The sequence below is a fragment of the Xiphophorus hellerii genome, chromosome 6, assembly GCF_003331165.1.
Source record: "Xiphophorus hellerii strain 12219 chromosome 6, Xiphophorus_hellerii-4.1, whole genome shotgun sequence".
Lineage (NCBI taxonomy): Eukaryota > Metazoa > Chordata > Actinopteri > Cyprinodontiformes > Poeciliidae > Xiphophorus > Xiphophorus hellerii.
The window spans coordinates 6,766,166-6,792,717 of NC_045677.1; the positions used below are offsets into that span (position 1 = coordinate 6,766,166).

At 40.6% G+C, this 26,552-nt stretch overlaps 1 protein-coding gene across 3 annotated transcripts; it reads right to left on the reverse strand.

Annotated features, from left to right (window-relative positions):
- Positions 1–4,917: 4,917 nt before the first annotated feature.
- LOC116722124 (glutamate decarboxylase 1-like) lies at positions 4,918–26,154 on the reverse strand. 3 transcript variants are annotated; one of them, XM_032566278.1, is made up of 17 exons: positions 25,896–26,153; positions 24,865–24,984; positions 21,625–21,681; positions 20,054–20,191; positions 18,168–18,410; positions 16,888–16,978; positions 11,934–12,046; positions 10,360–10,475; positions 9,205–9,284; positions 9,043–9,097; positions 8,843–8,959; positions 8,694–8,758; positions 7,952–8,030; positions 7,671–7,820; positions 7,472–7,579; positions 7,258–7,347; positions 4,918–6,716 (listed from the first exon to the last, which is right to left on the reverse strand). In XM_032566278.1, exons 2-17 carry the CDS (start codon positions 24,938–24,940, stop codon positions 6,543–6,545), a joined length of 1,752 nt encoding a protein of 583 aa, XP_032422169.1. In that variant the 5' UTR covers positions 24,941–24,984; positions 25,896–26,153; the 3' UTR covers positions 4,918–6,542. The 3 variants fall into 3 exon arrangements, with proteins under 3 accessions (XP_032422169.1, XP_032422170.1, XP_032422171.1); XM_032566279.1 differs by having other exon boundaries at positions 6,543–6,716; positions 24,865–25,036; positions 25,896–26,154; XM_032566280.1 differs by lacking the exon at positions 21,625–21,681 and having other exon boundaries at positions 6,543–6,716; positions 25,896–26,154.
- Between the last annotated feature and the right edge of the window lie 398 nt (positions 26,155–26,552).

Genomic DNA, 26,552 nt, shown 5'->3' on the forward strand with positions numbered 1-26,552 from the left:
CTTCACCGTTGTATTACCATTTACAATGGACTCGAATGAATGAATGAATGAATGAATGAATGAATGAATGAATGAATGAATGAATGAATGAATGGAGCTATTTGGTTATGGCCAAACTGCAACAAGAAAAGGAAGTCTAAGCGGACATTACTAGTTAATGATTGATTGGAAACATCCATCAATCATTTACTAATAATGTCCGCTCAGACTTCCTTTTATTGTTGCTTGGCCATAACCAACCAACCAACCAACCAACCAACCAAACAAGCAAGCAAACAAACAAACAAACAAACAAACAAACAAGGAAGGATGGAAGGATTTAATGGATGGATGGATGGATGGGTGGGTGGGTGGATGGATGATCCATGGCTGACACCAAGCAACTTTGCAATGCGTGGGATTGGCAACTGTGTGTCTACCATGTCTTGCAGATTTTCCTTCTGAATGCTAAATTGGATGGATCCACCCACCCATCCATCCATCCATCCATCCACCCACCCACCCACCCACCCACCATCCATCCATCCATCCATCCATCCACCCACCCACCCACCCACCATCCATCCATCCACCCACCATCCATCCATCCATCCATCCATCCATCCATCCATCCATCCATCCATCCACCCACCCACCCATCCATCCATCCATCCATCCACCCACCCACCCACCCACCATCCATCCATCCATCCATCCATCCATCCATCCATCCATCCACCCACCCATCCATCCAATTGAGTAATTGATGTTACAGTGTCTCATCTTGAGCAGTCAAGTGGAGCCTCTTGTATGTTATGCTCACAAACACACCTCATAATATACTGTTGCCTTTAATCCCCAATATGGGAACTTTATCGTTCCCATCTGTAGAGGCTCTCACGCCGCCAGGTTGCCCGCTGTCTGTTTTCCCGCTCAGTTTCCGTGACAAATGCTGCCTGCCTGATGGTTTAAAAGGTGGCATTTCAGGCTTCTTTTTGTGAGGGGGCGCTGGCTTAAACTGTATCTGTGCTTGTCTTGTGAAGTCTTCTTTAAAGTTTGGCTGTAACTTGCCTTCACCCAAAATCAAAATTCTTCGGTTGCAAATTGGGTCTCTTTGGTGTGTCGGCACGGTTATTTTGTCAGTGGTTGGTAGATGTTCTAGTGTTTTATTGGTGGTTTGTGTCCCAACTTTGCTTTCATCTTCAGGTTTTTCCAAAGCAATATAATCTGCTACCTTAGCCTCTTTGCTCTTTATGGGTTCCTTAAAATTCTCGTGTTTCATCCTGTCAATGCAGTACAGTTCTCTCATCTTCAGTAGTTGGTCGGTGACTTCTTTGATTTGGACTTGATCCCTGGCTCTGTTTTCTACTAGTGCCTTTATTTGCCCATTTAAGGATTCATTTGTTTTCCTCAGGTCTCTAATAATAAAATCAGACACTGTGTGGTCAAAGCTTTTCTTCAGAACCACAGCCTCCCTCTCCTGTTTAGCCTGTTTCTCCAAGAGTTTGCTCACCTGGCGATCTTTCATCAACAGACGTTTTACTAATCCCTTGTTTCGCTCCTTTTCCTCAGCTAAGCTGCCTGAACTTAAATCAAACCTTGCTTTAAACGCCTGCTTCGTTATCTCTATGGCTTCCTCCATTGGAGTTTTGGAAAGTTTCTTTTCAAGTCTCTTACTTTCCTTCTTTGAGTCTTTCAACTGCATTTCCAGAGATCTGATCTTGCTCTCAAGAAGTCTGGACTTCTCTTTCTCATTGAAAATGTCAGTATTCTTCATGCCAATTTCGTTATTCTTTCGGATTACGTCAAGCTCCAGTTTCTTCACTTCACTTCGATACTTTTCAATCTTCACATTGCATGTTGGGATTCGAGACATCACATGCTCTTTTTCTGCCAAGATCTTCTCAGTATGCAGTTTTGAGTCCCTCATGACTTTCTTTAAAATGGTTTGAAGCTCTTTGACTTTATTTTTGTATTGCTTTAAGTCAGACATCAACTGAGTCCTGTGTGAGCCGCGAAGATCTATCTCTTGTTTTAACTTCGGGATTTGCTCGCATTCCAGGAACTTGTTGTGCTTGAGAGACCAGTTTAGCTCTCTGGTGAGTGCCTCGATTTTCTCCTGTAAAAGCTCAATTTCTTTATGAGCATTTTCCAAATCCTGCTGCCTTGTGCTCTCCTTAATCAGTATTCCAGCTCTCTCTCTAAACTTTTTTAACCATTCCAGAACCAAGACAACCAGTTCATCTCTAGTCATTTGTCTAATTTGGGCCTTTGTTAACAAATCACTGTCAGATGAGAACATTTTGATGGTCCAACCGGTGTATCGAAAAATCTACGAAACAAAATGCAATATTAAATCCAAGACGGAAAAAGCGAACCTCCTGCTGCGTTTTCCAGAGTTCTGTGACTTGAATTCAGACGCAGGATTCATTTGCCTTTAAGGTAATGACACCTTACCTATGTCTTTTATGACATCATAACACTTTGACATAATCAGATTCCATCAGTGGAATAAATTAATGTGTGCTATGTTGCTAGGCAACATCAAAGCCAGCTCACTTTAATCCAATGAAACCTAACAGGGCAGTTACAAACTGCAGATTACAACTAGCTGCAGGATTTAAGAATTTTGTTTACACAAATATTATAATTAAGTAATTACTAGCTTCATTATTTTCCTTGTGGAATCAAGAAATTATTCTTTTTAACTGAATTTGAATCAACGACGCATCATGCAGATAATACGACTCCACTTAAATTACCAGCACCTCACCTGCTGCGGTCTGAACTCGCAGCCTCTCAAATTCCCCCTGGTCGCATCTGAAGAGAAATCAGCGCTGGTTCATTAGTCAGTTGGATCGGTCTGAACCAAACCGATCAATTGAATTCTGCGAGTTTTTTTTACCCTGTGCAGTCCAGATGTGCGCTTTGACGAGGATTTTATTTATTTTTTGGCAGGGAGGGCAATGTGCACCCAGAGGTCTCCATTTGTTAAAACCGCAGGATGAGTTGAGTTTAATTCTTCGCAGTCTGCGTTGGTTGTGCAGTGCACTGCGCCTGCTACGGTTTAATGAACTTCTGCACTGTCATTTATTTCCTCAAGATAAACTGTCGGCAGGGGCGCAACTCCATACTTCCTGAGGTGTATGCGAACAGGTCATCGGCAATGACATAAACTTGTACAACTCATTTTTAATTAAAGTATCAATAATAATAAATGTACATATATGTGAATAAATTGCTGCCTACAGGGCAATTTAAAAAGAATGAAACAAAAAACAGGGCAATATTTCATCATTTAATATATAAGTGAGCCAAAGAGCCTTTTCTGTTAGCCTGTGTCTGCAGGTCTGAGGCATTTTGTTAGCATGTTTTCTATCATTCTTATAGCTTTATAGGAAGCCTGATCCAAACTGGCAACCCACATTAATAAAATGGTGAAATAATATTGTCCACAAAACACTGTATTTATAAAAGATATCAACGTTTTTCCTACACAATCCTAACAAACGTTTTTAATGTTCTCTTCACAATATTTATTTACTATTAATATATTTGTATGATTTGTTCTTTAAATTGCCATCTATATTATTTTTCGGTCTCAGGAAATCACTGAGGGATGAAGAGGCTGATGTCTGGTTCTTTAGGTTCTTTAGGTTCTGCGGTTCCTCTCCTGATCCATTCTGTCTGATGTCAAACCCACTGAATGTCGCCGACACATTTATTTTAATGCCCCTATTAAACTTCACTGTCATTGTTTACCGTCTGTATTTTTTCCAGAGGTTTTATTTCTAAGGACGGTGTTTTATCGGGTGGACATTTTAAAAAGACGCCGGTTGATAGCAGCTCACTGCGGCTGCGTAGTGTCCGTCTCTAGGTAACCATGACAACAGCGTCAGTTCGTGGAGGGGTCCTATTTAGGTCCCGCAAAGAAAATTTAGCTGACCTTAATATTTCCCGTGTTTTGTTTTGGTCATTATTATTACACTTATTGTCGAGATGTGTGTGATAGGTGTGTCTATCAGACATTTATAGCAATACGGAATAAATCGCGTCCCGTATTGCACAACAACAACCTCCTGTCATTGTAGCCTAGCTTAAGCTAGCCTGAATATTTACAACTCTCTTGTTGATACACTGACATTACTTACTTACCTTCTGTCTTTCAACCACTTTGAAAAGCTTTTCTTCGTCTCTCCAACATCTTTATCCCTCCTCCTCTTCCGTTTTCTGTTTTGAGCCCCGGAATTTTTTCTGCCGCCCCATCTTTAGCTCCCTGTTGTCTGTTCCTCTGTTATTGATCATTTCATACACAAACAGCTGTTAAGTACATCAAATGCTGACTAGAAAAAAAATTCCCCTCATCGTTTTTGCGCCCCCTCTAGTGCAGCGCCCCTATGCGTTGCATTCACTGCATAGCCACCTTTTTGCGCCACTGACTGTCGGTTCCTCTGTCTATAATGGATTAACACATCGTTGCATTATCTTTAGTTTTCTCTGGTCTGTAAAGGAGACTTGAATTAAACGCACCATTTCTACCAGAGGTTAGGAATGAGCTTCCTAACCAGAAGCTCCAAAGCGTCCGGTCCATAACTCTTCAACACGCTGGCAGCTCCCGGTTAGAAAGACGCATTTAGTTCAGTGTCCATGAGATGATATTCAGAAAGGATGTTTTAATTAATTGATTTTAGCTACCTCTGCGTCTGCCCATGTGCACCAATCAGGGGCGTCAAATGACGGACGGGCTTTAAATTTTCCGGTCGTTTAAAAAAATAACCGGTCACCCTCTGCAACTGATAAATTAGCTTAAAATTGGATAATGCTCAAACCATTTGGATTACCTTTGTCGGCCTAACAATGTTTTATAAAGCTTGATAACTTACGAGTAACGTTTAGCGTAATTTTATTTAGATGTGAATGAAAAGATAGAACATAAAGTATTTTTTCCCCATTTAATAGACTTTATTCAATATATTTTTCCATAACAGTATGATTTGTGTTAAAGTGCCTTCTGAAAACCCTAAGGGAGCAGTTCCGTTGCTGTTGGCTTCATTAAAATTCAGACTAGTCACAGTCATTGATAACATCCAGTACACAGATAACAGTATTACATATGCAATTGTGCTGTTCACATATGGTCCCTAATTACCATAAATATGTTAACATATATCTTATATAACACACATCCATTTACAATGGAAGAAAGAAAGGTGAAGATTGTGCAAAGACAGAAACGGCAACCGTCAGACAAGATATTCCACTTGGCCCCTGTAACACTGAGAATAACAGTAATATGTATTACAGTGAATCCACTATACAACGGTAAATGCATTCGGGTTCAGTCAGATGCATAACTTTCTTCGCAGTCTCCAGAGGAGAGTACATTCTCACATCCTTGTGCTTCTTGCTAAAATAGGCCTGGCACAACAGCCAGAGGATTATATAGATTCATTCTTAATCTCAGAACATTCAGGCCAAAGACTCATTCACAGAAATCAACAAATAATAGAAATTTCATCACGCCTCAATAAATAACTTTTTTTTTTCTTTTTTTTTTTACAAACATCTAGAAGAAGTTTCACACAAAACAAATGGATTGCTCTGGTCCTGGGTCTCTTTCTTTGGCAGACAACGTCACTATAAATAAACTTTATTCTGCTGAGCACTTTTACAAACGTATTACAACGTAATGCAGAGAAAGACAACGCCACATTGAAATAAATGAATCTGCAAATGCTGGAAGCTAAATAAATATGTTCTTAGACGCGCAAATAGTGACTCACTATCAATGTTTAAACTCGCTTGTTGGCGTTGCCTGAGTACCGGGAACAAATACGAGCCAGCGCTAAATGAAACAAAGGTCGTCACAAGAGCTTATCGTCACGAGGGAAGACTTTGCAGACTGTAGCTCTATTTACAGAGGCTGTAAAATGCTTTTAGCAGCGCGTGTGTTAGCATCGCCTGTTAGCATTAAATGAGCAAAAAGACACACGGCGCCTTAGGAGTTCAGGACGATGATTCAGGACCAATAGGCTGGTGCATACAAAATAAATATAAGCTCTATATATAGAGAGATATATATCATAGAGCATCCATGAGTCAATTATGAGTAGCAAATGTGTGATAAAGCAAAAACTATTCAGTGATACTTCTGTATATTTTTATGTGCTTTTTCCCCCCATTTTTGTAATTTACAATCTTCACACACACTCACTCACACATATAGCTTGAAAAGACAAATGTCTCTGAATGAGAGCCTTATTGTTACATTTACGTTAAAATATTAAAAGTCTCCACATCACAGAAAAATCCTACGCTTTCTGTACCTGGAGATGTCAAACACAGGTTATATATTTAGTCTACTATGTGAACTTGTTTCTCTTCAGTTGCTGAAACATTTAGAATGCCTCGGGTAAATTACTACTGAATAAAAAGAAACCAAAACCAGACTCTACCATTTATCGTTCTGCAGCACTGTTGATGGTTCACGTGATTGGTATTTTTGCTTGTTAGGCTCGAGGCAAAAACACCCCCACAGTTTGCTGTCTGAATAGCAGAGAGAACTACAGGTCTTGACCCATCCTCTCAATCTCATCAATCAGGAAGTCGATGTCAGACTGGGTGGCAGCAGCATTGGAGACAACCATGCGGAAAAAGTTGACTTTATTGCCCTGGGGTTGGTAGCCCACCATTGTGGTCCCCGACTCCATCATCATGGCCTTGATCTTTGGAGCAACCTGGTGGAGTCGAAACGACAGGTTACTATGAAGCAAACTTGAATGCCTGTGTGTACACAATAAATCGCAAATGTATTATCTTTGCAACACCAGGTTGTGCAATATTTATATCGCAGAGGACTGCTTAGATGGCAGCGATTGCTGGGAATTATATTTCCAGTGTGATGCGGGTCTAATATTTAGCCAGTTGAACAGGGCAGATGCGCACTCAAATGACCTTAAAGCTGTTTTTTTTTCTTTTACACAGAAAAATCATTTGTTGGAACAAATGGATTTTCATTGAGAATAAAATGTTTATTTATTTACTAATTTGGTCACCACTTGGATTTTAGTTAGGCAAGTCGGAATGGGTTGGTATAAAAGCACGCAACACTTTTAAGATCTTTCTTCCTGAAGAAAACTGGAAAACACAATTACGTGCAACTTTGTGCTGCTCTGTCACATAAAATTCCAATAAAATAAATTCAAGTTTGTGTTCAAAATGAGACAAATTGAAAACAATTCCCGGAATATGAATAATTTGATAAGAATCATAAGTTACCCTGTGGAGCTTTTCTCGCCACTCATTGCTGTCGGGCATCCCTCTCAGGCTGGGTGGGATGTACCAGAAGCAGACGTTTGTGTGCTGAGGCTGTAGTCAAACAAATATTACTAATCCACATTAGTCATTAAATTGTTTTACTTTTCATAAAAAAATAAAAATCAACAATCAAATGTACATTGTATAATTTAAACAGAAAATTGCTGAAGCTCACCACGCCATCAAAAACCATCTGAAATCCTTCCCGGTTCTTGATCTTGTTGTACAGGTACTGAGACAGGTCCAAACATTTGTCGATGTGCTGCTCGAAGCCAATTGTGCCCTGAGGGGAAAAGTTGTTCAACCAATGTTTATGGGCATAGAAGCAAACATTAACTATTCCTATTGAGTTAATGACTCTTCAGCCAACTCACCTTGGCTTTCCACATGAGCCAGAACTTAAAGATGTCAACGTGCCGTCCACACTGGATGGCCTTGTCGCCTGTATCGTAGGTGACGTCGTACTGTTTGTCTGGTTGGAAAAGGTAACCGGCGCACATGGAGTTACAGCCTGCGAGGATTCCCTGCAGAAAAACAAGGCACGCAACTTTAGCACTTCCCCTCTGACTCCTCTAAACAGATCACCTGGAACTTGTAGGAAATACATGCAACTTATAAGATATTTATATACAAATATTGATTTTTATGTTTGTACCTTCTCTCTGACTAGGATGGCAGAACACTGTAAAGGGACACCCATCATCTTGTGGGGGTTCCAAGTGACAGAGTTGGCCCTGCGATGTTGAATACATGTCGTTATGTGAATTATGTTCACTCATTCACTCATTAAAGGCTGAAAATCTCCAGCAGAATTAGGGTGCATTCACACCAGCCATGTTTAATCCACTTTAATTCAACTGTAGTTCATCTGCCTAAAAGGTTTGGTTTGTTTGGAGAGGCATGAACGCGCAATCGTACTCTGATGTGGACCAAAAAGAGCAAACTCTGGTTCGCCCATAAACGTCAGTCTCGGTTCGATTGAAGTGGACTGATGTGCTTTTAAAGCATATGTGGATGCCAAGCGTGCCGGAGACCACTCCAAAAGTGGGAACCGGACTGAAGCGCAGGGCATTCTGGGTAAATACAACCAAAACAAACGCTCATGTCTCGCACTAGCAAGAGAAATGGCTTGTGGTCTTTTGCCTGAGACATAAGAGAAATCCTATAACCACTAAAATCAAATGCCTCTCCATTTTTGTTTACATTTTGTGAAGAAGGGAGTTGCGCTGGTCGCTTTCAGAGGTTTTCATATTGTTCCCTTCAGTGGTTCTTGGTGCAAAGCTACCGCAGGAGGTGAATAGGTTTTTCAAAGGGTCTGAACTGAGTCTACCGGACTATCAGGTGTGAAAACACTCTTCAGACACAAGAGGGCAGTTTCTATTCTCATGCTGTCTTACCTCTCAACTCCATTTAGTTTATGACGATGCTTCCTAGACATCAGCAGTCCGCCGCCCCAGGCACCCTGAGAAGACAAAATAAGTACGATTAAAGATCAGATGGATCTCTGATCCATATGTATGTGAACCCTGAGTTATTAGCTACTCACATCAACATGAAGCCACAGGTTGTACTTCTCACAGATGTCAGCAATTTCGTTGATGGGATCAAATGCGCCATAGACAGTGGAACCGGCTGTGGCATTCACAAACAATGGCACGTAACCCTGCGGAGACACAGAAATTATAGATGGATCAAAATCTGAGTTGAAATTAAAAACATACAATGAGTAGAAATAATGACACCAACCTTTTGTTTCGCAGCAATGATTTTAGCCTCTAGGTCTGCAGGTATGACTCTCCCTCTGAAAACATGTAAAACAATATATTTTTATACTCTTGGTTTCAAGAGTCATTTTTTATATACAGTATGTGGGGTTTTCTGCAGATTGCAGCTTTTCCCTCAACAAACCTTTCGTCAGTACTCAGCAGGATAACGTTGTCGGTCCCAAAACCAAGAGCGGCTCCGGCCTTCTTTATAGAGTAGTGGCTCTGCAGGAACACAAGTCAGACAAAAGCTTAATCTATGATCAAACAGCCCCATTCACGGAAGGTTGAACATTTTTGTGAGATAATTGATTTTTTTTCTTTCTTTTTCTCGCTTGCACTAAAACTGTCGAATGTGCAATTCTTGCAAGATGAGCATCTGGCAGGAAGAAAAGAACAAACGACGTGAACATTTCCCTTAAAACATTTTTCCACAAAGAGTAGAGTGGGGTTTTTTTTTAGAAATAATGTTTACCTTGCATTGCTAACAACTACTTTTGTCAAAAGTGAATATGTGTCATAAGATGTTTTCTTTTTGGTAAAACTTGAGTTAGTTGCTGGAGAATAAGCGTCCGTTAAATTGTACCTGGTGCCAATTTGTCAACTTAACCAGCAGGGGGCGTCCTTCCGTCACATAGTGAATTCAGAGGTGAATGAAGAGTAAAGCAGCAACAACCATAACATTAGCGTGCTTCTTTAAAGCTACTCATCATACATGTAAATATTTCTCAAAGTATCGCTTATTGTCTCTTCAACATGTTTTTGTGTCAGAGTATCAGACTAAACATTGACTCATATTAGATGAAGATATTAAGAATACTTTTGCATCTCAATCATTTATACAGATATGAATTACAACAGCTAAAAATCTCAAATTCAGTTTCTGTGAAAATTTCATTCTATCATTAACAGCTAAAAAAAAAAAAGTTTTATTACAGAAATGTCAGCTCACTAAAGCACTGGCTCTGAGTTTGACGGCTTTGCTGAATTTGCTTTTTAATGGTATTTTAATTTCGTGAGATTCCCCAGTTTGTGATTCCGGGGAACAAAAGAACAGATTTTTCAAAAAGTTTCCGGCCTGGAAATACTAAACAAGAACAAAATTATTATGGTTATTAACTCACAACATCATTTGAAACATTTGAAAGCCTTTCCAGAAGATTTCTGCTTATGACAACTTGATGAATAAATCCGAACTACTGTGTTTCAGATTTTCAAAGGGTGAACTGTCTGAACTGAACACTGAACTAGTTCTCCCGAGGTGTGAGGTGGAGCAGCGCGTTGGTGTGTGATGACGTACGTGTTCAGATGTGAAAAGGACGAGGCGGGGAGCAGCAGACATGCCCTTAGTCTTGACCTCAGGAAAGTACTTGTAGCGAGCCATCATCACGCTGTACATGTTGGAGATAGCGCCCCCTGTCAATGAAAGACATATAACTCAGTCCCACAGCGGAGAATCATCCAGACCCAGTAAAATATGAGTGAGGAGGAACTCCTCCAAAACCTTCTACGTCACAGCAAGTCAAGAGTTAAATAGGTTAAACTATCTACTGATTTCTCCCCTGAGATTCCCTTCTACCATGAAACCAACCAATTAAGTGAACGCTACAGATTATGAAAGGTCAGAGGTCAAATATCCAGGTAGAATCATGCCAGATGCTTGATGGTTACAAAAACTGTGTGAATGAGGTGCGGCTTTGTTGGGAGCAATTAACAAAATATCATTGAGGTTGTACAGTCAAGTTCAAATTTAGTCTGACCCCTGGCAGATTTAGATTTAAAGTTATTTTTATTCAGCCAAGAACGTAAAAAAAACGTGAAAAAAAGATATAATTTTAGGGAGAAAAAACTATTTCTATACATTTCTTTATAGCTGCATTTCCATTACAAATGTGTGCAAAACTTTGTGTTTGTTCGACATTAGAGGAATATTGACAGTTTCACAATTGCAGTATTTCCATTAAACAAGAAACTTTATCGTCATTCGTCCATAAGTTTGTTCACGGGATAAGTCATTAAAAACATGCCGCCCCATGATCCTCCAACTACTTCCTGTTGTCTTCTTCTTCATGGTTTGATCATGTGACTCTGATGATGCGAAAAAAAAGTGTTTCCATTGCAGTTTTGAGAAATAAACCATTTTTGATAGGGCCAAAAAAAATCTCATCATAGAGCAAAATCGTTTATTAAAAAACAAAGAGTTGTTTAAAAATTGCTTTCCATTAAGTGAATTTATTTTCAAAATATTAAATTATGCAATTAAATTGTCATAGGAAACACAGCTTCTGTATACTTTACCTAAAATTTGCATGCCAAAAATTATTTATACATTACTCAGTGCATTAGTGCATTTATTGGCTTTTGTTCTGCATGTTTCCACAGATATTTTTGACAGTTCCTATTTTCCAATGAACTTAAAGTATTTAAGATTACCATAACTATTTTCCGTTGCTCCCTTCACAGGTTTTCTTTAGGATTGAACTCTGGCTGGTTTATAAAACGTTTATATCTCTTCCAGTCAGAAAAAAACATTTTGAAAAGCTAGAAGGTCACTTTAACTCTAAATCTGTTGGTTGTAGTGATAATTTAGGACTTAAACCTTTAGTTCTAATTGAGCCTCAATGCCAGAGCATTCACACCAACTAAACTTTTATCAAAGAATCTGTAACGTTTTAAATTGTAAAATCAAACTACCTTGTTATCAGGGCCATCCAAATAAACACCTTAAAAAGCCCCAAATATTCCCGCCAATGATGCATGCAAGTATTTTCTGAGGAAAACCACACATTCTTCTTCTAGTGACAGTATTATTGGGATCCTTTAAAGCACGTACTTGCTCAGCTTATCCACCGATAGTGGGATTTATTAACTGACCTGGTGAAAAGAGGCCGTCTCCTTCTCCGCCTGGCCAGCCAATCATCTCTCTCATCTTCTTCAGAGTCAGCTGCTCCATCAACACGAACACTGGAGCAATCTCGTAGGTAAACCTGCCAGTCATGAGACCCCATTATCAAGACGGCACATTGCTCCATATTGCAAACACATTTGGAAAATGAAGGTATGCAGCACTTGCAGATGTGACACATCACCGCATGCACACACACGTGCACACCCCCAACTCTTCCATTGTTTCTATTAGCCTTTGTGCATCTCCATCCGCACAGGACAGAGCTGACTGGGCTAATTAAAAAGTTTCTGATAGGAGCCAACCCGCAAACATTCATATTGAAATGGCTCCTGAAATCATTGAGTGATTTAATTAGAACACACAAAGCCCTGATGGCTATCTGGCGGTCCGTCCGTCCCGGCGACGGCTCTGAATGGGGCCAATGTGACGGCTGAAAGAACACAAATGTGGAAGGGTGTGTGCGTGGATGTGTGGACGAAAGGAGGAGAGAGGATGTTTGAATGAGATAACAGCTCTGGTTGGCCCTAGAATAAAGAAAAGTCTGAATCAATGAATTTCACCATCGCATTAAAAGAACAAAAAATATTGCAAGCTAAATAGCAAAATTTATTCTTTTAAGATCCAGAAGAAGAGGCGAGGAGGAGATTTAAATGCTAGGTGTGGACTTGACCTCAATGCTGGTTCAGAAACGATAAAATGAGAGGCATGTCGACCGACAACAAAAGAGCAAAACTGCTTGGGAGGCTAAAGTAGGTTAAATCTGACACAGAGAGCTGACTCTTCCAAACAAGCGCACGCGCCTTCGCTCTCTTTGTTACGTGACGAGCCATTCCCTACGCGCCGCCTCCGGACACATCGCTGTTTACCGCGCCTGTAAGGAGGCCAGTTACACAACACTTCACTGCTTCCATCACTGAAGAGACGCCGCTCCACCATGACAAGACTAGGCTCTCCTCTCCCTGACCCACACTGGGTTTGCTAATGTTGTGGTGGGAGAGTAGAGTGGGATGGTATAGATCCCACTCCATACCATCCCAGGTTCATTTGGCCCTTTCGCCAGATTGCACCCTCGTTTTGTGGTCAAGTGCAAAAAGATTATTTGACTCACCGATCCTCAAAAAGTTTAGCATATAGTTATTATTTCTTTATATTCCTGGAATAAACTATAGAGGTTTATAGTGGTGCAAATATCTTGATTAATTTAATGTAATTGTTGTATATTGTAATCTCAAAACTTTTTCTATCCTAATTCAATCAATTTTTGTTTTTTCATCTCTGTTGGGTCAATTGAATTTTCAGGGTTAATATATGTCTATTTGCGAGTTCGTCCCCTGTTTTGTTCCTATGAATTATTATTTCATCCATATCTACTTCTGTTTTGTATCCATCGTGTATCAGATAATATTTTCATTGTAATTTAGTTGTTTTGAATAAAGGTGCAGAACCCCCCCCCCCCCCCCCCCCCCCTATCATACAGAGAAGCACAATTCCTAGTCTTGGCAATTTTGAATCGATTCAAAAATCCATTTTAGTCTGCTTAATTTTGCTGCAAAATTATATTTTGAACAATTCTTTGAAAATCGTTTCTGAATCAAATCGTGACCCTGAAAATCGGAATCGAATTGTTAGACAATGAAAGACTTGCGTCTCTAGTTATGAAGATAGTTTGTCATTTAAAAAAAAGACTCAGCATTTCATGTAATTTATTTCAGGTGGATGTAATTAGGGAACATTTTACTCTCTCTATCTTTTGGTTCTCATCCCTGTTTGGGTTAGCTCACTCTCTTAGAATGTGATAGTTTCTCAATATATTGAAATAACTCTGGATGACCTCCAAGAAACATTTATTTATTAGTCGATTCATTTCTTTACTGTAGACTATGGGTACGTTGTGTGTTTCTAAAACAATTTTCTCAAATCCTCAGTTGTCAAAGCCAGAATGAAACGCCCCCAACAATGGAAGAAATTGATGTGTGGCTGACGATCATCGGTTCATACCACAAGAAACTATGAAACAACTATAACTACGTAAGGAATGAGAAGGCAAATAATGAAATGATGAGCGCCCTGTATAGGAGATAGCTTAGAAACAGGACAGAAAAGGCATAAAAGGTTGAAAGAGAGAAACATTTTGTGATGGGGTCTAATCCATGTGCTGCCCTGCAAGCTCAGTTTTATTGAACAGACATAAAAGGACAAATTCTCCTTTCATGACTTATGGGCTTTGACTTTCATCCACAACAACAAAAGGACAAAACTGCAGAGATGACAAAAAGACCAAGATCAAAGTCTTCTATGATATGTTGGAAGTATGGATTATGGAAGAAATAATATATATACTTAATCCCCACAACATCTCACTTTCTCTGGTTTTAAAACCAATCCCTGCTACAGCAAAAAAAAAAAAAAAAAAAAAAAAGGGACAAAACCGATGCACCTTTTTAAAATTCTCCTTATCTCTGAGTCATTTCATGCTGTAATGACAATAATGGTGATCATTATCACAATCAGAGCCAATCATTGGTCTTTTCAGGGTGAAAATTACCCCTCAGTCACCTGCCTGTCCCCCAGAGACAGCCCCTAAATGCCCTTATTATCATCATCAAGGGCGTGCAGTGTGTGTGTGTGTGTGTGTGCTTAGATGAATTCGCGCACGAACGTGTGTTTTTATGTGCTAAACCCTCTGACACTACACACAACGCTACTTTCAGACGCTCAGAGGAGCAGGGACTCGGTTCATAACCATGGAGACAATAGAGGCGGAATGAGGACTCTGCAGGGATCTGCGGCAGCCGGTTTCCTCGCAGTAACAGGGTTTTCTGTGCAGCCTGAGGATATTGTGTGTCAGTGTGGGGCCCAGCTGGCCTATCTGCTAAGACCAGCTCACAATGAGCCGGCAGTCAATGGACTGGAAAGACTTGCTGCTGAATCTGGGACAGCCGGGGCTGGTGTGTGAGTGTGTGTGCGGTTGTCGTTATGGAGGTGTGTTTGAGTGTGCAAAGTCAATGGCCCTGTCTCTTGGGGCATTCTTCCTACCAGCAGATGAGATGGGAGAGAGAGCAGATTAAGGAAGAGGTCATTTCTTGAGATAATGTTTAGGGAAAAAAATGAATTAACTTAGTGCTGTAGATTTTTCGTAATTCATGTTTTGTCGTTGCAGTTTTTTTTTTTCCTCTTCGGCTCCCTACAGCTTGTTCAGTGTCATGTTTTCTGCCACACGGCTGCTGTTAGCGGTTAAATCTGAAGAAGCAGCATAAAATTCTAGCATGTTATTAGTTCACTACATAAATAGCTTTCAATGTATTATCTTTAGGAAAATAAAGTGATATTTTAAATATATATTTTCAGATTGGAAACCGTATGTATAACTCCAGCTTGTTTAAGGTTTGGACAAAGAGGAAAAGTGTGAACACCTCCAAATTGCACTCATTCTTAAATGTGTTGTCTTTCCTGAGACCAAAGGAAGTTTTTCAGTTTGTAGCTTGGCTGCTGCTTGTAGCGCTCTGAAAAAGAGCTGGGGATGGTTTCAGAGCTAAAGGGACAAATATGGTTTAAACTTGAGTTGATGCCCTCAGAAACATTAACTTTGGTTTGGTTTCGCTTTGCAGATGATTGTCAAATCATACCTTCTTGTAGACTACGCTCTGTTGGACTTCCTTTTGAGTTAAGGACCACTTCTGCAGTACACAACACCCTAACAACAACCAGGATCTGCTTAGCCAGCGGAGACATCAGCATGGCTGGATAGTATTGCTTGTTTGTTTGGTCTTTCACGCATCAAACTCAAAGCAAGGCAAAGGAATTTAATTAAGCAGTTAGAACAAGCAAGAACATTTTTAAGAACCAGGACTGGACGATATGACTGAATAATTTATCACGATATAAGCGATTCATATCAGCCGATATGAAAATGTTTTTATTTGTTTTCGTTTAAATTATCTCAAATGCTGCCAAACTAGTGATTTGACCTTTCCTGTTTTATCCCGTTTTCATTCCACATAGTTTTTTTTTTACTTTTAAGTCATTATGTGACACGGTGGCACAACATGAAACTGCTGCTGTGCAACTTACCTAGCAGATTGTTGCTAGGTAACCAAAGAGTGAGTGAGTCAGTTGACACCACCATCTTTGCTTATCAGCTAGATGTGAGAGGTCGAGTGGCTAAAGCCTCACCTCTGCCTACATCTCCCAGAATGCTGTGCGGCTTTGGATCAAAGTTCAGTGAATATCCCATCGATTGAATATTGAATATTCTATCAGATATGTACAATAAAAGTTATTATTATTAGCAGTACAATATAATGGTAGTATACAATATCAAGTTTAAAAACTCTGAAAATACTGGACTAATTTTGTTTCTTTACACGACGGATTCATTATTCCACTTTCTAAGAAGGAGTAAGTTTGTTTACCTATTACCCTGGTGTTACTTATTCTGTTTTACAGATCGTATCAGTGTAATGGCTTTTCTTTTCTTTTTTCATCAACATGCACATGTGCTGTGTGGGTTCATGTGTATTAAGAGCGTCTAAAGCAGATGTGGTTCATGCCCTCCATCAGACTGGGCCACCATGTAAGTCTGACCTGAGATCAATATGCAATCTAACCACCCCTGGGGCATGGCAGCCTCTGATACGCACAACAGCAGAGCAGAGCGGAGCCCTGCATGTGTCAATACAAAGTCTTAACAGGACAAACAGAGCACTTTATATAACTAGCCTTGTGGTTGTTGGGACCTGTGGCGGAGCGAGCGCAGGGGACCGACATAAACCCTTCCGCCGCATCCTGTTATGGTAATGACCAGAGGCTATTTCCAGCTGTCTTTAAACAGGAAATCCCAGTTGTCCTCATGTGGCACATGTAAAGACAAACTGTGTCCCGCTCAAGGACAAGCAGAGGCCTGCCTTCTGTATGACTTACATGTTGGTGTTCGCCGTGGAAGTGAGCCACTCTCCGGCGAGGCCGATGATGTCCAAACCAGAAGATAACTGATTGAAGAACCGTGGGTGGCCTGAACAAATAAACAAATACAGGCTGCATTAGCAGGTTGCATCAGGTTTCATATACAGTGCGAACAACTAAATTGAGTTTATGTAATGCACTAGAGACAATCTGATTATGATTTGAGTGGGGAAAAAAAAACAAAAACAGAATAAACAGAAGAGCTATGGTGCTCAAACACTGTTTTTCTTTCTATGGTCACCTGTAAAAACAATAGATCAAACATGAACATTTAGTATGTGATATTTGCCCTGGTGACAGCTGTACGACAGCCGTTTAAACTGCAAGGTGCTCACACTCAGCCAACACTCAGGACGCGAGCTCTCTACACGGGTTACATGATGAACAGATGCATACTAAGTATCATGGAAAAAATAGCTGGTATATCTGCTGTTACCGCTATCGGAAGAAACGGGCCACTTTCTGTTTCAGCACTGTGGAGAGCTCCACTTCAGCCCACACACACACGCACGCACACACCAAAATCCTCCTGGCAGTGCTTTAAAACAAAGAGAAAAACAGGGGCTGAATTGAACAAGCATGGGGTAAAACCCAGGGGACAGTTTGAGCTTTGTCGTTTTAGCAGCTTGAAACAGCCCACGTCAGGATCGCCCTCAGGCTACACTCGGTTTAATAAGTCATGGGGGGAAACAGGAGGGAACGTCAAATGAATAGCAAGGGGAAACACACAAGGTAGTAGTTATCTTAATAGACTACATGTGTGGAAATAAAACCCTCTTTGTTTTTCTGGCGCTTAATTTAAAAGTAAATATTGATTCAAAAATGTAATTATACATGTTCAAACCTTCAGCCTAAATAAATTGTAGCCAAGTCACACTGCGAAACCAGTAAAATTTCAGCAAGCTTTTGGCCAACAGTTTAACTATTTGAAGTAATTTTCCTATGCAACCGTGTAAAATTAAAGGGTAGTATTGTGTAAAATACATTTTTTTAAGCTTTACGTCATGTTATAAAGTGATTCTTAATACCGTAATCTCCCATGGCAACCATTCAGCTGCGCAAAAAGCGCCTTTAAAAACAAATCTCCACCTTGAAGCTGCAGTTTTCGAGGTTCTGCTACACACAGCAGCCCTCCCCCCGAAACTCCAATGCTCAGCTCCTTCAGACTAGCCAGCAGCAATTGGCACACACCCTGTGTCTGCACATCTATTGAACTCAATATACGAGCCACTTCTCACCTGTCCGGATGCCGTATTTCAGCGTATCCCTGCAGTCCACCAGGATCTGCTCCAGGGACTCCGGCTGGTCAGACAGCTCCAGGTTGAAACCCTCCATGCCCTCCAGCAGCTGGTGAGGGTGGTGGAAATCCAGCACCTTGGTGGAGCGGTCAAAGGTTTTCTTGATGTAGTTTGTGAGGATTTCAACAACCTCCAGCAAAAACTGTATGGTGGGCTCCTCTCCATTTTTGGCTGGCAGAAGGTCTAAGAAGTGGGAGGGGAGAGTTAGTGGGAATAAAGCTTAGCGGCGAATTTAAAACCGGTCCTTGTTTAAAATTCAAACATATTTAAAAAACACCAAACTCAATTTGATCTCCAAATGTTTATTTATTTTTTACCTTGTGTCTCAATGTCAGTTGGAATCAAATAGCTTAACGACGACTACAGGCTTATTTGATAACTGCACTTTAGAAATGTTCCTGAAATAAACTTTAAAAGGACAAATTGACTTGTTTTACCTCAGGGGTAAAAGTGATTTTTCAATTTTCTCCTTTAGACCCAAGTGACCAATGAGACTTGGATTAAAGGTGGGAATGTTCTGGAAGCTTATTTTCAGTCTATAATAACTAATAAAAGTTTCCTTGCGGCCAGGTTGTCATACAATAACGTGAAATGCTGAACTTTGAATCTATGATGGTGTTAGACAAAATGGCTGTTTCACTGCATTAAATTAACCTCAATGCTTAGATTAAAATCTAAAATCCTCAGTCATACTTAAGTTTTACAAGGGCAGTTATGAGAACTTTTGAGTTTTTTTTATTAAATAGTTTTCAAGCTGGACACCATGCAAACCCAAAAGGCTTTGAAACACTTCTCGAGTATTCATAAAAAACTCAACAAGTTGTAAACTATATGTCATAGAAGCTGTAATTAGCGTAGAATAACTGAAAGGATTTGACCTGTGCAGGTCATACAGTTTACAAGCCAAACCTCATTTAAAGTTAAGTACAACTTTAAATGAGTTGTACATAACTTATAAAGAGTCTTAAAAATCTAAATAGGATAAAAGTTTCACAAGTTGTATTTTATGACACCTGTCATTGCTGCAGAATGAATCTGTCCAGGTTTTAGTCTGCAGTTTTCTGGCTGGACCCCATTTAAGGTGGCGGACAAGCCAAGCAGCTTTAAGCCATTCTCCTTCTTGGGTTTTAACAAACTGAATAAAAAAGCTTCATAAACTATATTTTATACAATTTCTAAATTATTTGTGCCAGGTCATTTCCAGGTTTGACCGATCTGCCGCTGTTTTCTGATATATACTGTCTGAGGTGAAGAAGAACCTAAAAAGCTGTAAATCACATTTCCAGTGTTCACAAATCGAAAATAAAGGCCTAAATACATCCAAAAGAATGTATTTAGTTGAATCTTTCATACGTTAAATACGTCCAAATTTGACCTGTCTATTGAGTGTGGTTTTTCAAGAATTTATTGTCCTTTCATAATAGTCAAAATCAGGTTTGACTATTGTTTTATATGTACTTTGAAACCGCGGTTCTCCAGATGTTGTTGAGGTGAAATCAAATTGGGAGCAAATTTAAGCGTCGTAAATAGTCTACCAGGTGAAAACAAGCAATAACATGAACTAATTTGACTTAATAGCTAGTTAATTGTGTTTCTTGGGGGGAGGACGGGGGGGGAGAGAAAATGAAGCAAAACAGATATAAATTCACAAACTTAATGAATTTAGCTAATTACGAACACCTTACAGTAGATGAAAAGATAAGAGCGACAGGCCAGCGAAAGAAAAACCACAAGGAAACACTTTAGTAGTTTTGTACGAAGGCAGGGCTAAAAGCACCGTTTTAGGCCCACCGTTGTGAAACTACAGCCAGGTGTGAAGGTCTCACCTCGGGCGAACAGGTTGGAGAAGTCCGTCTCTGTGCGGCGGTAGCGCGAGTCTCTGTCACTGTTGTCGCACGAGAGCAGGTTCTTCTGGCCCGCGAGCCTCCCTCTCTCTTCCAGGCTGTTGTTCTTCTGCAGGAAGCCTAAAGTGTTGCACGACGAAGAGAATGCGTTATCTCCAAGCACCTCCATTACACTCAGAGAAAAAAAATAAGGTTTATGAAAACAGAAAAAGAAATAATAAAAAATGAGTTTATTTCACAAAATCTGAGACGATGAATGTCCGAAATTTAAAAAAAAAAAAAAAAGCTGTTTCGGCTTCATATGATCTGAGCCGTGTGAAATGCTAATTGGTGTGGGCAGGTCAACCTTAAATAGGCCAGCGGCACGGGCCAATGTTAGGACTCGACCACCGGGGAAAGGGGGGGGGAGAGGGTCCCACCCAGTGACGTCACAGCCAGTCCCTACCAGCAGGGAGCAACAACAGGCCGAGTCAGTACAACTACACGGCAGCCCGAGGCGATGTTCCACGCAGCCGCTGAATACAAACCCAATGGTTAATGACGGATGAACAGAGTCCCGAGGCAATCTGCCTCCGCGCGCCCAGGGGGAGGCCTATTTTACGTTCAGCCACTTAATCAGGCGGCTCCTAACTAAATAGCTTTCTGCAGATAAATGCGTAAAAACATAGACGTCCCATTCACGCCTGTTCGAAACCCTTTTTTTTCTGAAGGCGCAGTTATGTCTCTTGTTATAAAGCCGATTTAAAATCTATCTTTGTGACATTGTAAACATTCTCACTCCACCTGCCCTCAAGGCACGACTTCATCAAAGTCGAAATGATAAATTAAAATTAAAGAAGACAAAAAAAGAAAAGAAAAAGGATCACTGGCTTGTCGTACTTCCTGGGGCCTTTCATTGATTTCTGGTGAGACAAACAGGTCAATAACATTCCGTTTGATTACCTTCATCTCCATTTTGTAAATCTACATCATCCATGGATTTTGCAAGTCACAAAAACAAACCACAGATGTTTTGTTAAAATAATAAAAAAATATTAATAATAATAATGGTAACGATAATAATGCCACTTTCATCAAAATGAGACGAAAATGTTTTATTTAATTCTGGGGTTTTGTTTGTTTTTTCCTCCCTTCCTCGACATGTCGAAAGGGCTTTTCTTCTCAGTGCTGATAAAGAAAGGACACGGTGGTCAGGGGGCGGGTTGTGGGGGGTATCGCCACGGCACCTTAGGGGCTAATGCCCGCTGACCTTTGGGAGATGGAAACGCAAAGTGACAGTGGTGGATCGGCCTGTACGAGCAGCTCAGCTCGAAACAATGGCCTACATTTCAGAAGGCCTCAAAATGGGTAAAAACAAACAAACAAAAACTGCAGTAATGACCGGTTTCGAAGAAAAAAATTGCACAATAATACAAATATTTTCCGCAAATTAAATGTCAGACAGAAGAGACAAACAAACAAACAAACAAAATAAACCCGTCCTCCTGATGTATGGCTCACGAGGTGGTGAAATCGTGACAGGAAATGATTGATGGGCTCGAACCAGAACTTACCGCAAATCTTCATCCCCAGTTTCCGTGTGCATCCGTGCATCCACGCATACTCGTAGGCTAAAACAGAATGAACGTTTTTGAGTTTTGCTTGTGTGTGTGTGTCTTTGTGTGTGTGTGTGTCTTTGTGTGTGCTGTGCAGGCCGTGCAGAGGCGGATGACGACGGAGCACACACTGAGCAGAGCGTGAAGCGACGGCTGTCGGACAGGTCGGCTGAGTCATATTCTCCTTCCCTTTGTTAAATTATTTTCAATACACAGAATTGGTTGGCCTTTATTTTGTCCTCTAATTATATCCTCTGTGCCACAACCCCTTTGTATTTCAGCGAGAGTAGTTTTAAAACATTTCCGATTTTGGGTTCAATCAATAGGGACCGAGGGGCTCATCCACGCCGGCTCGAAACCCAGCCAAGGGGCGGGCTGGAATTAACACCCGTGAAATGAGCCCACGGACGAGAAATTAATTGAGTGCAACAAAGGATATGTGACTGGAACGGGCTGGTAATGGGCGTGATTTTAGGTAGCCTGTGGCAAGCTGGAAATAGAAAGCTTTAAACCTTACATCTGATACACTGTAAAAATGAATTGAGGAGGACATTAAATATGAACCAATAAAACTGCTTCTATTTTTAATCAAGAGTTACACGAATGCAATGTTTCAAAATGTTACAATTGTAACAGCATTTGTCGCTTTATCGTTGTGAACGTCCTGGCTAAACATTTAAATTAGAATTAAACTGCAGATGTTGGTTCACGCCACTGTTATTCTTATGCGTTGTGTGTGGCGTCCAGCAAAGGATGCTGGGTATGTAGTGTAATAAAAATCAATATAAACATAATTAAAATTAAGAACTGTCAAAAGACTTGTGCTACAACAAGAATTCAAGTTAGCGCTTAGCGCTAATGCTAATGTGAAGAATACTGACAAGTGAAGTTTCTTGCACCTGGAATGTGATGGAATTTAAACAACAAAATTGGTAAAATTATTTATAATTTTTTTTTTCTGAATTATTATTTTTTGATTAATTTATGCCCTAGAAAATTAAAATTCTGAGTTAAATATTTACTAAAATGATAAAGAGCTAGCAAGCATTTTAACTTGTAAATGCAGCATAACTTTCAATAACTGTTAGATTTTACATTAGTAAAAGTTAAGAAATTTAAAATGACTTGAAATTGTGAATGTTTCTGTTTTGAAACACGAATTTTAGCCTGTTTAGCAACTTTGCTAATGCTAAACCTGCTAGCAAGTGGCACTTTTTAACCATGAGTTCATTGTCAGAGAGCAGCACGTGTTAGCTGTGGTTACCATGGAAAGGTTTACAAACCACCATGGTATTTTCTTTTTATTGTGATTAGGAACAGTGCTAATGCTAACGTTAAACGTGCTTATTAGATTCTGTTGAGTTAGCACATCTCAAGAGTTAGTTGGAACTCGCTTAAGTCTTTTTGCTGTTGGACCTACATAATTTCTACTCAGAAATATTGAGACGAGTAAAAAAATATCCAAACAAAAATATCCAAAGTTGTTACGTCGGCTTTATAGCTTAAATGCTAACGTTTTGTTTCTGTACAGTATTGTCAATATTTCACAGCTTCTTAACCCTGAGGCTCTCATTAGCATATCTTAGTTGTGTAGTAACATGCTAAACAAACTGTTATGTTTTTGTTTCTTTTAAACCAGAAGCACAAATGACTAATTAGTTCAAATGTTAGCTATACGTTTGTCAAATAAATACATTTTTAAAACATTATCAAATAATTTCTTTATAAGCTGGAAAAAATACATAATTTCTTTTCATAGATATTCGGCAAAAATTTTCCTCCCAAAGAATTAAAACAATTTTAACACTACAAAATCTTTTATTTAGGAAATTCTAACAGCTTGTTTTATTAGTGCACAGAACTCAAGCAGGTTTTATGCAGCTGCAGCCTGAGGGACAAGCGTGAGCTGCAAAGTCATGGCATAGGCCTACATAAAGCACCTGATGAGAAACTCTGTGTAACAAAACAAAACAGAGCAACAAAAAAATGTGTTTTTATATGCTAAAGCAATCTCACGTACCACGACACAAACACCCACGCACAGACACAAGCCCGGCAGGCGTGAGATGGAGCACAGCAAAGAGATAATGGCAGCAGCAGCAGCAGCAGACAAAACAAACATTATAGTTTAGATTTTCTTATTTCTTTCTTCTTTTCATTTCTCTCCAATGCGTCTTTGTGGTTGTACAGATTCACCTTGGGAATAAATCCGGGAGTTTGAGACACGTCCACTTGACGTCCAAAGGCCATAAGTATGTAAACTCTCACTCCAAAATGTTTCGTTTAAGAAAAACAAAAGAAGAAAATGTCATATGTGCCGCTTCACTGGCCCCCGAACTGGCCGTTTCTCGCTGCTGACTGGCTGAGTTGAGGAGGACAACACCCTGTTGTTGTTGTTATTATTATTATTATTATTGTTATTATATTTTTTCCTCCGCGTTGCGGTGAAGATGGCCGCTCAAACGTGTTTTAATAGAGTCGATTTTGTGCATGCGCCACAGACTGAAAATGTGACTAATTGACCCCCCCCCCCCGGGTTAATGTATAGTCATCTCTGGAAAAGTGGATGAAAAATAACTAGCCAATAAAAAAGATGATATCAGGTTTTACTGGGAAAAATATAGACATATGCATTTCGGTTTTGTCATGGAATATTAAGAAGTCAGAAGTAAATGCGAACGAATAAGACTCCATGAAAAAAAAAAAAAAAAAGGAAGAAGACGCAAAATGAAGCTGTAAATTATTCGGAATTATTATCATGTGTTTTCTATAGGGATAAATGTCATTCAGATAGGCTTTAATGGTGCGTTATTTCAGCCTTGTCTGCTGCCCGGCGCGCACTGCTGATCCGCCAGACAGCGACAGGCTGGTGTAATGGCTCTGTTTTTAACCGGGATGATTAACGACGGAGCCCACACAGCAAATGGCCCGGGCGAGACTGCCTTTATCAGAGAGAGGTTGAGGGGAGTGGAGAGAGAGAGAGAGAGAGAGAGAGAGAGAGAGAGAGAGAGAGAGAGAGAGAGAGAGAGAGAGGGAGAGAGAGAGAGAGAGAGATGTGAGGGGTTGGACTGGGTTCAGAAGAGCCTTTTAGCAAGGCACCATCGGCCTTGTCGTTGAGCTGCTATCTTTTCTAACTCCTGGACACGGAGGCAACATCGCTTTTGTCGTGAGCCGGATGGTCGGTGTGTGAGGACCTACTTCCAGTCGGGGGTCGTAAATTAGCCGCGTTGGGGTCCTGCTCCTCCCCGGTGGCTCTGGGTTCGGACGTCGCCATCGCTTCTCCTGGTATCTGGTGTCCAAAGCTGGGGGATAATTCACCTGCAAACAGAAAGGTGGTGGTGGGTGGGGGCGGTGAAAGAGGCTGCGGGGTCTGAAAACATAAAATCCAGAATAAGCGGTACATCCATGGTGAGATCTGATGAAAAGAATAAAAAATAAATAAAAATAATAATAAATAAATAAATAAATATTTCCGAAGACCAAGCCCGGTGTGGGCATTGATCGAGACGCGCAGTTTGAAGAGAATTGCGCACGACATAAACAGAACAGGTGCACATCAAAACGCAGATATTTGAGATAAGGCGATTCCTACATGGATATTTTAAAAATATTTAAACGACCATGTCTCGATTTGCAACAATCCCCCCCCCCCCCCCCCCCCCCCCCCCCCCCCCCCATACATAATGCATAACGAGAATGATTGACAGGAATGAACCAGACACCTCTATCATTGCGTCTTTCAATAAACGAGCCTCTTTTATCCCCCTTCGGTTTTTTTTTTCTTAATTAGACCCAAAAAAATAAATTAAAAATAAAATATTTGCGCTTTATTGTCGAGCATCCCCAGCCGTCGCACCAGTTGATATTTTCGAAGCAGCACAAGGACATAGAAAACATTTAGACTAATTTTGCTCTATTAAGAATCTATTTGATCAGTAAAACATTGCAATCTAAAAAAAAACAAAAAACGAGTCGATGTCATAAAGGTGTGAAGGGGGAAAAAAACACGATTCGTTCTGTCATTCTTCTAGGATTTCAAATATCAAAAGTAATTGAGTATTTTCATTTAAAACTGCATAATAATAATAATTATTATTGTTTAATGAAACCAGCTCCGGGTTTTATGATACCCAGAAGGATCAACCTGTCACCTGTCTGGGTTTTTGCGGCTGTCGACGCCTTGTCAATAAACACGAAGCACAGAAAGGAAAGGGGTGAACGGATCTTACCGGCACAGGTTATCGACTCCACGCACTAACTAAAGAATATGCGCGACAAGAAGCAGTCCATTGACGAGGGAGCGCGCTGAAAGAATCCAATCCAGCTGCGAGCGCACGTTGACCCGCCCTCCACCCGGTCCTCTCTCAAGAATGTCTTTTATTCGTTATTTATATCGGAGAGCTGAGGCTGCCCATTGGTCCCTCGACGCAGGCAGTGAGTCACGGCGCTGCCTCCCTGTGACGCCTAATGAAGCCTGGCCGGAGTCCACTGACAGCGGAGAGGCACCACAAGAAGCCTGGCAAGACTTGGGGAGCGAGCGAGAGAGCGTGGGGGTGTGAGGGGTGGGGGTAGGGGTGGGGGGACAAAATGTGAAATTAAATGCAACAGTGACGTGTTGTTCCTTCAGGCACGTGCGTGTCTCCAGGTGTGGGTTGTGGGGGTGGCTGGGGGTGATGTTGGGTGGTGTGGAGTAATGATCTCCTAAAACGCTTTCTGACTTGATTCCTCAGCGACTGACCTTGAGGAGACACTTTTTTTTTTAGACTCCTCTTGGTTTCAATTCAGTCACCGTGGGGTTATTTTGAGCTGCAGACATAGACTACAGCCAAGCCCCTCCATTTGTTTGAACAAGTGCAGAGATTGACCTGCCGGTGTGCACTTGGACT

Bases quoted from the DNA above. Each gene is read 5' to 3' on its own strand.
- LOC116722124 (XM_032566278.1), bottom strand. From the start codon at position 24,940: ATGGCGACGTCCGAACCCAGAGCCACCGGGGAGGAGCAGGACCCCAAC. The intron at 18,411-20,053 runs GTGAGACCTTCA...CCCACTTCTTAG, and splicing joins CTCCAACCTGTTCGCCCGAG to ACCTTCTGCCAGCCAAAAAT. The intron at 10,476-11,933 runs GTCAGTTAATAA...TTTCATTGACAG, and splicing joins AGACGGCCTCTTTTCACCAG to GGGGCGCTATCTCCAACATG.